This window comes from Ananas comosus, linkage group 4, assembly GCF_001540865.1.
Source record: "Ananas comosus cultivar F153 linkage group 4, ASM154086v1, whole genome shotgun sequence".
NCBI classification, from domain to species: Eukaryota; Viridiplantae; Streptophyta; class Magnoliopsida; order Poales; family Bromeliaceae; genus Ananas; species Ananas comosus.
In genome coordinates, this window is record NC_033624.1 from 2868554 (window position 1) to 2884681 (window position 16128).

The window sequence follows — 16128 nt, forward strand, 5'->3', positions numbered from 1 at the left end:
CTCCTGAGCCGTTTTCGATGATGAAATTTTCGAATCGACGATCGGTTCCGTTAGACTTGATTTAGGATATTTGAAGTTTTTAGAAAATAATTTTTGTGATTTTTTGATATCATTTACCTAGTGATCGAAGGGATTCAAAATCAATAATTTTTAACGGATGAAAATAAAAATCCTATAAAAAGTGGTGATATAGCACTAAAATTTTCGATCAGAAATGNTTTTTTTTTTTGCTGCAGACTCTCAAGGAGGCCTTAGCTGCCTCCATTTTGTTCGCCTAATTCATTTTACTTAATGAATGAAGCAGCTAGCTTGTTACCTTTCTCTCAAAAAAAAAACTGCATGCAAATATAAATTCAGTGTTTGGTTTAATATATTTAACTTTAATTGCTGCAGTAGAAATTGCAAGAGGAGGACCAACTGGAGCAGTTGGAACTACGCCCAAATTGGCCGCAGTTTCAACTACAGTAATTTAAGAAAATAATTTTAAACAAAAGATATCCGTATTTCTTTAAAAAATATATATTTTTTACATTGAGGGCGCGTTTGGTTCGCTCTATGAAAGATTACTAGGAATAAAAAGATGTCCGAGAATCTTATTCCTATTCATCCTATTACTAAAAATATGACATTCTTGTGTTTGGTTCGTACGGTTATATTATTTAATCATGTTATTTAAGATTACAAAAACTATACAATTAATTTATTTATTTCTTTAATTAATTTTAGATAATGCGACAAAAAATTTCAATATCTTTTTAGAAAAAAGGAGAGAGAAAGTAGGTTAGAGAGAGAGAGCATAATTAAAGAAACAAAAAGAGAAATAAAGTCGAGATTTGAGGGAGTGAGAGAGTTAAGGTTTTAGAAAAAGAGGGGAAGGAAAAGTTTAGCTTAGAAAGAGAAAAAGAGTTGAAATTTAAAAAGAAAAAGATAAGTTTAGAGAGAGATAATGAGGTTAGAGTGTAAAGGAAAATAATACCAATTAGCTGGCGGGTAGGGAGAAATAAAAAGATTAGATACATTATAATTATCCCAATCCATTAATATGAGATACTCACCCTCCATCAAGAGAATGAGATTAGTACTTTGGGATGAATCTCATTCCTAAGTAAAATACAATATTACCAATTAGATTACTTAGTGTGTTTAGCCAAATACCGTTATATTTTTTTATTACTATTGGATTATTAGGAATCTTAAAAAAATAGCGCGAACCAAACGCACCATGAAGATAATCTCATCATCATATATATAAAATAATAAACTTTTAAAAAATTATTTCTCGACTGCATGCAACTAAATAAATTATTTATAATTGTAATATTTTATACTATATCCAATTAAACAGTATGCATATAGTTACAACTACTATATTTTCTATTACATGTATTTTTAATTATACTGTATTCTTAACTACATCTAAGCAGATGTTCCCCAAATTAATGGAATTATTATTTGATAAAAAATAAAGAAATAAAAAAGCAATCAAAACAGTGTACTTGAGAGTTTAGAGTCGATAAGAAGACCCACTCCCCCATCCCCACTCCCACCTACACGCTCACGCGCTGTGGAGGAGCGTTGGGGTCACGATGTCATGGTTTGCCAAGTCCCTCGTGAACTCTCTCATCTCCGCCGCTGCTCATGGCGACGAGGAGGAGGAGGAGGAGGAGGAAGAGGAGGAGGCCGAGGCACCACCGACCGATCCCCACCACCGCCATGACGAGCGATCACCACCACCACACCCACATGGAGGAGGAGAAGGAGGCGAGGGAAGTAGAGAGGACGACGATGAAGAAGCACCGGATACCCCCTCCCGTGGCGTCAAGGACGACCTCTCCGAGCTCACCGTAACCCTAGCCCGCCAATTCTGGGGCGTCGCCTCCTTCCTCGCCCCCCCTCCATCTCCTCCTTCCCATCCGAACCCTAATCCCTCGCCGGAGCCTGCGGCGGCGGCGGCGGAGTCGGAGGTGGTGGCGGCGGAGTCCCCGAGATTGGCAGGGATACGGAGCGACTTCGCGGAGATCGGCGGGAAGTTCCGGAGCGGGATCTCGATGCTGTCGAACGCCAAGGCCGTGTCGGAGATCTCGAAGATCGCGTCGTCGATTATACAATTCGGATCGCAGGAGGAGGAAGAGGAAGGGGATGGGGACGATTATGAAGGGGAGGAGCTGGGGGAAGTGGAGAAGATCAAGTTGCGAGGTGTGGGGGTAACCGAGGAGGTTCTGGTCTTTGCTAGAAACATCTCGATGCATCCAGAGACGTGGATCGATTTCCCGGCGTTTGGGGACGATGAGGATTCTAATGGTATGCCTTCGATCCTGATAATTTTTTGGATTTGTGATGTTGTTCATGTAATTCTTGCTCGAGTGTTTAATTCAGGTTCTTAATTTCCAATAGATTACAATTTGGAACATTCTTCTTTTCTGATTACTTCTTTTTTCTAACCCTAGGCATCAGTTCTCTATCAGTTAATTAAAGTGAGAAGGGAAACTCATTTTATCTCACCTTAAATTATTAGTCTCAGCTATATATTATTATCATGAATCATGAGGTTTAAATTCTTACAACTTACAACAAAAATTTCGCCTTGTGGGTTCATCTTAAGGATCACATTGTGGCGCCATAATCCAAATTGTAACAGAGAGAGATAAACTAATGAACATCCCCTCACATTTGATGCAATCCTCATTAGCATTTACTTGTCTTTATGCACATGGATGCATGGGTAACTTATAGCCATTCTCCTCAACTATGATCATATAATACTTAGAGAGAGGAGAGATAAAATGAGGTGTATACTCAATTATACTTATTCTGGTCCTTTGCTATTGATTTTTTAACCGTTCATAACTACACTTTAAATCAATTACTAATCCTGTAACTAACAAACCAACCGCCACTTGTCAACCCTAATGGGAACCACTAAACCTTAGGGACGCACTTATCACTAACCCTTAAACTATAGCAAAATAGCTACTAGTACATTATTAATTTATCCATCTAATCTATTATAATAATTAGATATCAAGGTGTAAAACGATCTCTTGCATAGTTAAGAGCTTGTTGAAAACCGAGTACTCTTGTTGTCCTTTTGGAGGCATGCAATAGTTTGAGATTCCTTCATTCCTACAAGACGCACTATAGTAGTATCATTTTCCTTTTGATAGCTGTAAGATAGATTAGTATATTTTCTTTTTTGTTCTCGATCTCGCTTTTGCTTTCTCTTTTAGATCTAGTCATCTAAACTGACTAGTATATATCGGGTCAGGCCGAGAATAGATGAATTTGTATATGTTCCTAAGAATACTGTGATATACGTAACCTTATTGTATCTGTTTGTAACTTCCATCATCTGTATATTTTGCCCAACCAATTCTGAGTTAACTAGGAAGTAATATATTCAAACATTTTTTTTAAATAAGAACTGAACAGTCCTGCATAAGTCATAAGTTAAACATATTTTATCTTATTGTCTGACCACCTTAATATCTCCTTTACATCATTTTCGATTTTTGGTCCAGGAGATTGAAAATGTCTGAAGCTCAAGCAAGAGCATGCATTGGCTAAGAACACTGTTCCTAAATACTGCTTTGACTCTAGCTGAATGCCCAAGTCATTGTCTGAAAAACTTCTTCGGAAGATCTATTTTGTGCTTCTGCACTCTAGACTCAAAACCATACGCTGAATTCTCTCTCAACACCGTGGCTAATTCCTGCCTTTCTGATTAACTTTTTCCTTCTTTCATGCATATTTTTCTTTGTCAGCCATTTTTGCTTCTATACAGACATTATATCATTACCATTCCTGCTCACATATATCTTTTCCCAATTGTACTGGAATGGGATTTACTCTGCGCTACATTTCATCTCGTTGTATGCATGCTCATCTATGTCAATATTTAAGCTTCGACAAAAAAAGCATGCAAATAATCTGCAAAAGCTAATTTTTGTATGCAAAATTCTGGATTAAAAACCAAACCCATGGCTTTTTTAAAGCAGAAAATTGACTCCATAGTTTTCAGATTGCGCTGTTTTCAACATGTTGCAATGTCTAACTATAATTGTACAATCAAATAGCCAAACCTACAGTTACTGAATGACAGGTTTTCAAGCATTATATCTCCTTGACATATGGCACAATTTGTTCTGCTTCCCTTATCACTTTGTTTTCACATTTATTACATGAACTAAAAGGCTACGGAATTTCATTGTCCTAGGACAAAACAATATGAAGAAAAAGACATTGTAGTCATTATAGGCAGAATTTACATCTGTCTTCAATAATCATATTGAGTAAATTCTTTCTCTGAAAAAGAAGGCAGGTTGAAGTCACAAATTGTACCTTGCATATGAAATCAACTTGGCCAAATTATCTTCACTTCTCTCTCGAGAATTGGCACGCATTTTAGATAGTGTTCTTTGTATTAACTCTTCTAGAAAGAGTCCCTGCTTCCTCTCCGTAATACGCCCAACTTCATGTAAGAAGCTATTTTCAGACAGTAGGGATGGACAGGCTGTTTGACCGTTACCTTGGTTAAATTTACAATACAATGCCTTAACAATATTCAAGTTTCAATAACTTCCCAAACTAACGACATTCAGACACCTTCTAAACTTGTCGAGTGCTTTACTCTCATATGTTTTAGAATATAATCATTGCCTCACTTCGTTCATGGTACAATAGGCAGCACAAATACCGTTGCGCTTAATCCATGCCCAATACTTTTCAATCAACCATCTAAATGTTTAAGTAGGAAAACAGAGCTTTTTTTAAATGGATGGCTCAGATTGATTATAAGATGTCAATGGCTTGAGGATGCTTTGTATATGGATGTAGCAAGATACAAGGATACAATGCAATAATTTGTTCCTCCTGAGCGCAGGAAAAAAGTGAAGCATCTTAGAACTTTGGGATTCAAATGTTCGACTTTTTGCATCCCACGGATAGTTCGACTTGCATTAAAAGTTTTGGGACTAGCGGTGCAAACCTGTTTCTTTAAGTTTGCGCTATTTTTTTTGCTTTTCCCACAAATAGTAAAAGCAGAGAGAATTGCGGTCAACCATCCGCATTATTCGGACGCAAAGCCAATAACTCAGAGAATGTAAAGAACCCCCTCTCTACAAAAGAGAATGTTAATTCCTCCCACCGAAGAAAACTCATATTGCTGTTAACACACCCAAAAGAGAATCATTATACAGAAAAACCTTCAATCTTCACGAAGAGTTGTACACCTTAAAAGCATCCTTTGAATACTTCTGAAGTAAATTGTCACAAGGTCCATAATCAAAGAAGAATTTATCAACTGAAAGTAGGCAAGGATTTTGACCTATTGCGACATCAATGTAATCTCTTGTGCATAAAGGATAAGGACATGGCGCATGACTGTTCAAGACAGAAGAGACCTGTGAATATCTAAACAGCATGAAGCGCGCTTCTATTCTCAATATTAGGGAATAAGGAAATGACCTCAACCGATTTTAGAGGAGGAATACAAGACAACTGCAGAATTATTTCAAGAACAGCGCCTAATTTGGACGTTTCTAGTACATACGTCAAGAGGGGTTCAGTGATAAAGGTCTCCACAGACCTAACAAGCCAATGATTGGTCAGATATCGAAGATATCGATGTGGCGTAGCCAATGATCTTGCCGTACTCTTATGTGAGGTATCTTCTTGGTCTATTATATCCTTCCATGCTTCAAGTTTCATTCGCTGCTCGTTGTTTGGACTAGCAGATGTTTGTACATAAAAGGCCTTACTGAGCCTACTTGTACAATCTTTCTACGGTACTATCCTTCATTTCCCGTCTCCTTTGCATCATGTACCGTATCAATGAATTCCACTCCGAAACAAGCGATGACAACTCCTGCTTGATCATGCATCATAAAAAAGTCTGAAGGTTGATTTGCATTAATTATTACAAGCGTTTCTCTTGTTGTATATGTCGATATGACTTGGCATGAATGGTGTTTTTTCAATACAGAACTTAAATCAATTGGCCACACCGAGCTAGTATATATAAGACGTAGAAGTGATGTGCTCGATTAATGAGAAATTATTGAAATATCGAGATATTGAGGATGCGCAGTTGGAATTGTTGAATCTTATCAGTGCCAATAATCCTCAGGAAGGATTATCGAATCTCACTGGAGAGTTCGAATTGTACAGTTACAGATTCCGCTAAATTCCATTAGTATGTCATCTGTGACCCCATGCCGTGCTTCAACATCCTTGTTTCTTTCCTTTCGGACATTGTTTTTCATTTATTCTAATTCGATAAAAACATTGAGTGCTAGATCTACAAATTGATTATCCGCTCTTGATTCTGATGAGAGTGAATCCCGACCAGTGTGATTCGAACCTACTTCTCAATCATATAGCAGCTTTGTTCACCTAAAGTAAAATTAGATTGAAATTAAACTTGCAAATAATTATAAATATAAATAAATTTTAAAAAAATTATTTATATACTGTGAAACTTTAAAGTTTTTTACCTTTTTTTCCTTTTTCTTTTTTTTTTTTGCTGGCTGTTGAGTAGGCGCTGTGGCTCATCAGAAGCATGAGCCTTCCGTGCTTCACTGACCGTTCTCAGATTAATTAAATTTCGAACGACGATTTCGCTTCCGTTAAGACTTGATTTAGGATATTTGAAAGTCTTTTAGACAAATAAAGTTTTTGTGAAATTTTTTGATATCATTTACCTAATGATCGAAGGATTGAAAATCAATAATTTTTAACGATGAAAATAAAATCTATTAAAAAGTGGTGATATAGCCACTAAAATTTTTCGATCAGAAATGTTAATCATGTTTGTAAGAAGTATAAAGAAGATGTATTTTGATAGCCTCATGACGTATAAATATAAATAGAGTGGATAAAAATATATTGGCATATGTTCTGTATTTTTTACATAAAGCATAATATTTTCGCCATTCTTATAAAAATAAAGTCAACCGCTAAATCAACCATCTGAAATAAAAAAAATAATATTTTAAAAAATCTAAATGAAAAAACTGCTAAGGCCAGAAATCTTAAATGATAAAAACTGGCCTAAGCCAGATAAATGAAAATGAGTGTATGAGATGCAGGGATCGAACCCTGTACCTCCCGCATGCAAAGCGACCTCTCCATGTTGAGCTAGCATCCCTTTCATTATGCGAACATTTATCCATACATCCTACTAATAATAACATATCAAACACAGCATTTGGATTAATACAAATACACACTATTGTAAACGCTTTTCCGGATTACCTTCGTACTAATTAAAATACTGTATTTGGCATTTATATGCACATTTTTTTTTTATATGATAACGATAATTGATATTTTTAGCAGCCTAGCAACAAAAATCTAAAAAAATCAAAAAAGCCTGGAATTACGTACTTCGAGCTGTAAAGAGCTGTATAATCTGCTTGCACGCAAAAACTACAAGACAAATTTTAATTAAAAAACTATTCGCACTTCTCCGAGAAGCTTTACTTAAATAGCACTTCTGCCAATTAGGCCTTAGGCCTTAACACATGTACGCAAACTACAAAAAGAAGGCACAGCCTTCTATTGTTTGTTTCCACAAGAATATGCTGCAATTATCAGTTCAATGTGACCTACTTTACTTCCTGATAAGAGAAATACCAAAAACAGAAACTAAAATCATTGTATTAACCAACAAATCAGCTTGAACACTACATTCAAACCACTTGCCCCTGCTGTCTACAAAAGCAACCCAGTAATGGGAAGTAGAACTCTAAAACAAGCTGTGAATAGCTCCAGATCCAAAGTAAACAACAAAATCAAACACACCTTACAAATTTTGTTCTATTATTACTTGATAGTATCATCCAAAAATTTTCAACTCTCATGACATTTCCTCGCAATGATTTGTACAGCATCTTCTCAACTTGTATTATCGGTGCCCCCCTCTTTCGCCGCTGCCTCTTCCTGCAGCTTCTTCATCCAATATTTCTCGAGAGGAGGTCCAAATATCACATTCCCAGAAACTACTCCAATCCTACAATAATTGTAGTTTGTTCCGGAATAAGCAGTGAGTTCACATGTTAGAAAAGGGGGAAAAAAAGAAAGAAAAATGAGATTATTCTGCAACTATGACCACAAATATTATAATCATTATATCAGTTTTTGAGAATGTAGGACTTGTTTGGCCTAGATGGAGCTTCTAAAGGAATTTTAGTCTAAATAAAGCTGCTCAGTGAAACAGTGATAAGGTCACTAAAGCCTCGATTGGCTCATCTTTTTGGGTGCGGTGCGGCCCTCCACATATAAGCAGCCCATTTAGATGCTTATTTTCGCAGTGAGGAGGTGTGTCCAGCGAGCGCACCCTCGTGTGCAATAACTCCATAATTCGAGCTTTTGCCGATCATAGTGTGGTGCAGTGCGGTGCGTTCTCAAATTTGTATTCACCATGACCGAACAGCTTCACCCCACAGCACAAGTTGCAGACTGATTTGTTTGCCAAATACCTGCTTCAACTTCTCCAGTACAAATATTGTTCCAGAAACTAGGCCAAACAATCATTTATCAGAGCAGATACAGCTCCGTTAATAAAATCAAGCTACAACAGAACGGGAAAGTTGAAACGATACGCAATCATCACGACGCAAGATTCCATAACCAATGTTCCTAGCGACCATAAGTTGCCCACAGGATTAGTTGTTTCAAGGCCATTCCGATTACAAACATCAGACCATTACAAATGATCAAATACGTGAATAATCTTAAAGATCTCTTTTAGCAAATTGACATTAAAAAGTGTGAAAAGGATCTTTCGCAGAACCTAGTTGCACAATTTTATTCTAAACCAAAAAAAGGAAACCATTAATTCACATTCTCTCATCACACAACGGATGCCAACACCTGAATTTTACTGACGATGCGTTCGGTTTTTTATTCCAAGAGAAGCACAGAAGTTAATATTTTGGTTTTGTTACTGACAATGGGGAGCATCTTATTCTCTCGCAGCCGAAATCAATTTTAGCTTCAATCAGAGGAAGATAAATTTCTGAATCAATCATCGGAACTGAATCTTTTCTACAATTAGGGTTTTACTACTGTTGATCAATTACATCTGATTACATTACTCTTGTGTTTAATTTTTTTTTCTTAGAGGGCTTTACATCTATTCATCATGAATATCGTTAACATGATTCAAACCCCAGTCATAAAATTAACTAAAAATATACACACTTTCTACAAATTAACAGCTCAAAAATCCGTCTTTAAAACTCATTTTTTTTAAAAAAGGGGAAAGAGAGAGAGATTATGAGTACCCTTAAACTCCATCAAAAAAATATGAATTTTTCCCCAATTTTTGATCTCCACAACCCATTTCCACACAAACCCAGATTAAAGAACACAATCCAACAAAAAAAAAAATAGCAAGGTAAATTAGAGCAAAAAATTACACTAAAATCATCAAAAAATGCTAATATCCAGATCCTAGAATTTGCAATTACTGATATAAAAAAGAAAAAAAAAATTGGGGATTTAGAAGGTGATGAGGAGAGCTCACACGATCGCACCAACCACCATGGGGAAGGAGACGCGCCTCCTCATTGCGGATGCGGCCTCTCTATGCGGACGCCGAACACGCGAAACGAGTTACGGTGTGCGCGTATCATGATCCAAAGGCTAGGATTCAGTGAGCTCGTGATAGGCAAAATTGGACTTTTAGTCCTCGGACTTTGAAGACGATCGCTCTTTAGTCCTCCAACTTTAATTTATTGTGATTTTTAGCTCAAATTTTTTAAAATATTGCAATCAAAGTTTCAGAATTTAATTTTATTTGTTAAATAGTGATGGATCGTAATATAATATTGATTTGATTGTGTTGTAATAGATAATATGATAAGTATTATAACTAAATTTACCGATAGAATCTAATAATAATAATTTAAAAAGTTTAATTTGAAAGTTATAAAAAATTAAAGTTTGAGGATGAAAGTGTACGGGTAGTAAAATTTGACTACCAAAAGTGTAGTTTTGCGGGATTTTTTAGACGGGTTGAATTATGAAACGAAAAATAATGTCTATATATACAAGTAAATGTAGGTGCCACCATTATAGGTGTTTACAAAAATGGAAATAAATTTTTAGTAAAAAAAAAGTTGATTACTTCTTTAAACTTGCTATTTATTATTATTATTAGTTTAAAAAATTTTAAGATAAAAGTTGTAGGCAATTTAGTAATAAATAGAGTTTAATTACAATATAATATTAGTTTTGATGAACCCAAAAAAGATAAAAGAAAATGGAGTAAAGCTTAAACAAAAACAAAAATCAATGAGAGCAAACAAGAGAGATTGAAGCAAAAGATCTAGATAATCATGGAAAACAAATTAGAAAAGAAAAAATTGAACATGAACCCGAAAAAAAGAAAAAAAAAGAAGAAAAAAGGAGAAGATACACATATAATTAAGGTTTAAGAGCACCTTGCAATATTAAAGTTGCAGTTTTTTATTCACAGAATTTGACATCTTCTTTTATGTCATCGGGAGAAGATTAATTAACTTTTGTGCTCACTTATTAATATTTAATTAAGCGCTTCTAGAAAGAAAAGCACGTAGTACCTTCTTGATTGATGATTTATGTCTAGTAATTATATTTTATTTGAATTAGATATACACTTAATTATCACGAGGTAGTCAAACTCAACAACTATATTAATTGCAAGTGTATATATATATATATATAATATACTTCCGTGAACTCAATCAAATGCTTAAGCAAGGTAAAAGTTAGCAAATTAAGTGTGCATAAGTAGGAAGTTAATTTTAACCCCAAAATAGTTTTGAGTAATACAATGATATATATATATATATATATATATATATTTGTATAATAAAATTAACTCAATGATCAAAACCCAACACCAAATTAAATCAACAAAAGTAAAAGGGAAAAAACAGCTTATAGAATTTAATAGTATCTCTATTTTACTACATATATAGCATATATAGTGCTTGGTATTACAAGGCATGTATAAATGAAAACTTCATATATTAATTAGCAACATGCATATATATATTAGTAACACACACAAATACACAATGGAAGTTAATTTTAACGCCAAAATAGTTTTGCGTAATACAGATGATATATATTTGTATATTTTCATAAAAGTAACTCAATGATCAAAACCCAACACTACCCATACATATATAAAAGGCAAAAATTAACCAGCTTAATTATAGAATTTAATAGTACCTCTATTTCACTACACATATAGCATACATAGTGCATGGTATTACAGGGCATGTATACATATAAATATGTATAAGAAAACATCATATATATATTAGCAACATGTATATTAGTAACACACACAATGGAACCCTAAAATATACATTATTAATATTTTCCTATCTAGTTGTGCTCCTCATGGGTGTAGATGTAGTCAGTGTGAGCACTAAGTGTCCTCCTCATCAAGCATTCCTCCTCTCCAACTCCCTCACACCTTTCAACTTTTTCATTAATCTCCTCCTCCTCCTTCTCCTCAACACCCTACAAAAAGTTTAAAACCATAAAATTCACATTAAATAATGAATACAAAAACAAGTATAAAAAGATAAATATATATATATGTCAATATATATATATTATGTATATGTATGTATATAATGAGTTACCAAATGAGAGCTCTTATTTGGACTCATTGGTACAACCCTAGTAGCTTGGGTCATGTTGGAGAGAAAGAGGAGGAGAGTTATTATGGCTAGGATGGTTGGTTTAGACATGGTTGGAGTAAAAAAAAAAAAAAAAAACTTAAGATGCTTAAGAGGGAGTAAGGAGAGATAATGAAGAAGTGTGTGAGTTGGAGAAATGAAGGTGAGGCTTAAGTAGGTGGTGAAAGAGGCAAATGGTGTTTGCCTTTTATATTGTGAAAAAGTATTTGATTTTCTTTTTATTGTTTATCTCCTTAAAAAGGAAATTGATACTTCCAAGGAAAATTTTACTATTGTCAGAGTAAAGAGGTCCAAATAATGACTAGATATAATATATCTGCTTTGACAATATCAAATCTTGTGATCTAGATATATCAATTCCCCTTTAAAAAACTTGTTTAGCTTATATTACTTGATACATATATATGAGAATTTAGTATATCAAAATATTGGATTATTATGTATATACAGGAATAAGCTATTTGATGAAGACAAGTGGACTTAATTAGTTGACGAAGACATGTACCCTCTACACAAAGGATTGTCTAAAAGGAGTTGTTTATATCTTTTATGTATATTCTAGATATGGTGCGTCGCAAGGGACTTAGCTGATCGCTCCTGTTAAATATATTCTTGAGCATCAATTTTTTGAGTAATTAATATGATACTACACCGTATTCAAGCTTAAGCTCTCACCATTTTGAGCATTTAAAGTCACAACATTAATTTTAAAACGACTTAAATCCCCAATTATAATTATCTCAGATACACATAAAAAAAAAATCTTATAATTAACCTTGCATTAGGACTTGGATTTTATTTTTTATTTTTTATTTTTTTTTTTTTTTACTTGCTAGTATATTTCAATATTAGTCATTCTATTTTCAAATGATAGGTCAAGTAAATCCAGATACTTCCCTTATTTTTGGGATGCATGGTCACACTTAATTACTTTCAAGCTCCTTTCTAATGTGAATGGAAAATAAGAATTGGGAGGTACCATTCATACACGCATTCAAATTAAACAAAAGGAGAAAAGACAAATATGCATGGGGGCTAGCTTTTTATAGCATTTTCTCTACTCTTGAAGTAGAATATTGTAGGTGCATGATTAATTGAATAGTTAAAGTTTTCGAGAAGCTAACACGAATTTTTAGTTTCTAAAAATAAAATCTATAGATTTCTCAAAAAAAAAATAAAATCTATAGCTTGAAATTTAATCAAGTCTTAAGCCTAGCAATAAGATTGACGAGATTTCACTAACAGGAAGCATCATTTATCTGTAGAAGTTTAAGCTGTATAGAGCGATACTATTTTAAGAGTCTGGCTACAATGCTATCAATGGTGCAAGGTACTTGGTGCTATCAAGTTTTTTATTGTTAAATCTACTCTTTTTACCATTTTCAACCCTTAGATCGTACTATTTTATCAACTATCCATTAAACCCTAGGATACTTATCCTAACTGCACATCCCTTCGTTCAAGAGTCGAAAATTTAATAATAGTAATGATCATGACTTGGAACCTTTAATAGTATTCTAGCCTAGTTTCTATTCTAAAATTTTGTATTCCACATTGCCCCTATGGATAAAGTTTTTGATAAGCTCTAGAAATTGGCTTCAATTAAATAGAAGGAAATTAAATAAGATTAGTGGTTTAGTTGAATTCGAACTCGTAATCTGTTGCTTTTAGTATTATATGAAATAAATTATAATTTTATAACTTGAAAGATTTTTGTGCAGCGTCGTTTAAAAAATAATTATGTAAAAGCTCTAGTCAAACTAAATTAACATGGCCTACATGGTGTGTCATTGCGAATACAATACACTTTGAAAGTGAACTCCAGGTTTCTTTATTTAAGCTGCATTTGACTACTATATATAAAGTTATTATTAAGTTAACCTCATTCCAAATACTTGATATGAGATTAATCAAATAATCAAAACCAAGATGAAGATTGTGACACGGAGGTTGAAATTATTAGGTATTTATATATCACAAGGATGACTCAAATGTATGCATCAACCTTTTTTTTTTCAAAAAAGAGAATGTTCTCTTTCTATCTTTTAATATTTTATAGGTATCTTTTGCACATATACCTTGCAAGTATGTCAATAAATTTTATTTAAAAATTTAGAAAAGTCTTGCAATAGTTTATTTACGCTCCAAGGTGGCAAATTCTTATTTCTTCTTATTTAATCTTATCTTTTTAGTTATTAAAATTATATTATTTTGCCCGTGAATTAGATCATCCTATTCATTAATTGTAACGATCCAGCTTTATAAGACTAATAACTTGAGTTGTAGTATTAATAATTTATTGGACCCATATCACCGATTGAAAATATTTATGTCTAGTTATTATTATTAGAATTTTCGATCATTATATTCTCAATCATAAATTTTTTTTTCATCCGATGTGTGACTATTAGGACGTCATATGAATTGCACTAAGTGGTATTTAATTGAAATTCTCCACATCAGTATGCAAAGGGTGTTTCGTTTTCATGCACTCAAAACACAGGAAAACCGACCATCGTGAACTCTCCATAAATCGTTGTTTAGACCATGGATATCGAACTATCCACTTCGCTCCGACACGTGTACTATCCTTACCACAAATTGCCGACTCTCATCACGGCCAGAAGTTGCGACCTCGCCCGCGAGGCACACGTTGTCGAATTCACGTAATTCACGAGCGACTTGGGGTGGCGAATAGAACAAAACAAATAGACCCTAAGTAAAGGTAGATTAAAACGTGTGACCAAAGTATGGCGTTACGCATTTCATACGTTCTTGTGTTCTCCAGAGAGTGCATGTACATTCCCATGTCTCCTCCCAATACACAACAAGAGAAGTGATTGATTGGGAGACCATTATCTTGGAAGTATCTAGAAACTTCAAAAAGTTTCCACAAATTACTTCCCCAAAAATCAGGTGAATGTGAAATGGTCCTTGTCCTCTTCCTCCCATATATCTAGAAAAGAATCATCCTAGATTTTAGGGCTTTTGAATATGTTTTTTCTCTTTTTTTTTTTATTTCTTTTTTCCTTGTGGGAAAATTTTTGGAGTTATGAGACACGTACGTGGCGTTGACAAAAGTAAATAGGTCCAAAATTCTCTCGGCCGTTATGATAAACATCTAATCTAATCAAATAAAAAAATAAAAATTCTGAGTATATATTCTTTCAAGAAGCTATAGTTAATTTAAAATATTATTAATTAAATATATTTATAAATATTTTAATTTTTCTAGTCGTACCAATCCATGCAAAGTTTACAAATCGTCTCTAAATTTCATTTTCACTTCCCTGTGAACTGAAAGCATAGCTAAGCAATTTTTATAATTTTAACAATTTTTTTAAAAAAGTTAATAAAACAAAAGCAATAGATCATATACTGATATACACACTTAATAAGGAATTAAAAAGTCATGCTATAGGATATAAAAATAAACTGATTGTATTTAAATTTAAAAAATAACAATATGTATTAGTTTATATATTTTAAGGGACATATGGTATTTAAAATTTTGAAGAGGTATCCATAAAATTTCNCCCCACAAAAAAAAACTCTCACTAAATTAGAGTTTTGCAATGTAATAAGTTTATCAATCAAATCCTTAGTTATAAGTCATTAGGGAACTCTTTTTTTTCACCTCAAAATGCAATATGTTTTTTTTTTTTTTAAATAAAGGCAAAAAAAAAAATCCAATAAGATACATGTTTTCCTAATTGGGTCAGCCCAACAAAAAACCAATTAGAGAACATTGAAGTGATATAGTGCCTAAAATACGTAGTAATTAAAAGTTTATAATTAGCCCAATTAGGCCCAATTAAGCTCAATCAAGCCCAATTAGCCGAAAATTAAGAGCCCGTTGTTTAAAATGGACCAAAGCCCTGGATGAAGATTTTACTCATCAGCCCACTATCTTTATTTAAATTTAGTTTTTTTTTGAGAAAAATTTATTTAAATTTAGTTAGCATCTCTTTTTTGTTATTTCCAATTAACATATAACCATTAATTAATCTTTCATCATAAAATATATTAGGGTCAACAAAGTGATTAGTGACACCTTTTTGTGTTAATTTTCGCTTGTAAAATATAGATAAATTCCAGAAATATAGTTACAAAATTTGTCCCTACTTTTTTTTATAAATCAATCAAAACAGGGAATGTTGTATTTGATAATTGTCGCACAGACACAAATAAATTCCTCTCCTTCTTTAAAGAAAATGAAAGAAAATAAGCATACATAATTTTACAGGTGCAAGTTGTAATACTCAAGTTTTTAATCCTATTATAATCCAATTCATATTTCTTGTAACTTAAATTAAATTTCGCTTCTTTTCGCGCATTATCGAAGACTAAATCATTTCTAATAAGCAACAAATATTACATACAATAAAGAAGGCATATAGCTAAACAACAACAACAACAACAACAACAA

The 16128-nt window shown here is 33.4% G+C and overlaps 1 protein-coding gene and 1 long non-coding RNA gene across 2 annotated transcripts; one reads left to right on the top strand and one right to left on the bottom strand.

The window, feature by feature from the left end:
* LOC109708487 lies at positions 1495-2399 on the top strand. Its single transcript, XM_020230256.1, has one exon. The coding sequence runs from the start codon at positions 1587-1589 to the stop codon at positions 2382-2384; it is 798 nt and encodes a 265-aa protein (XP_020085845.1). The 5' UTR covers positions 1495-1586; the 3' UTR covers positions 2385-2399.
* Positions 7630-9805, bottom strand: LOC109708418. Its single transcript, XR_002215723.1, has 2 exons — positions 9527-9805; positions 7630-8008 (listed from the first exon to the last, which is right to left on the bottom strand). It is a non-coding gene; the product is annotated as an uncharacterized LOC109708418 (long non-coding RNA).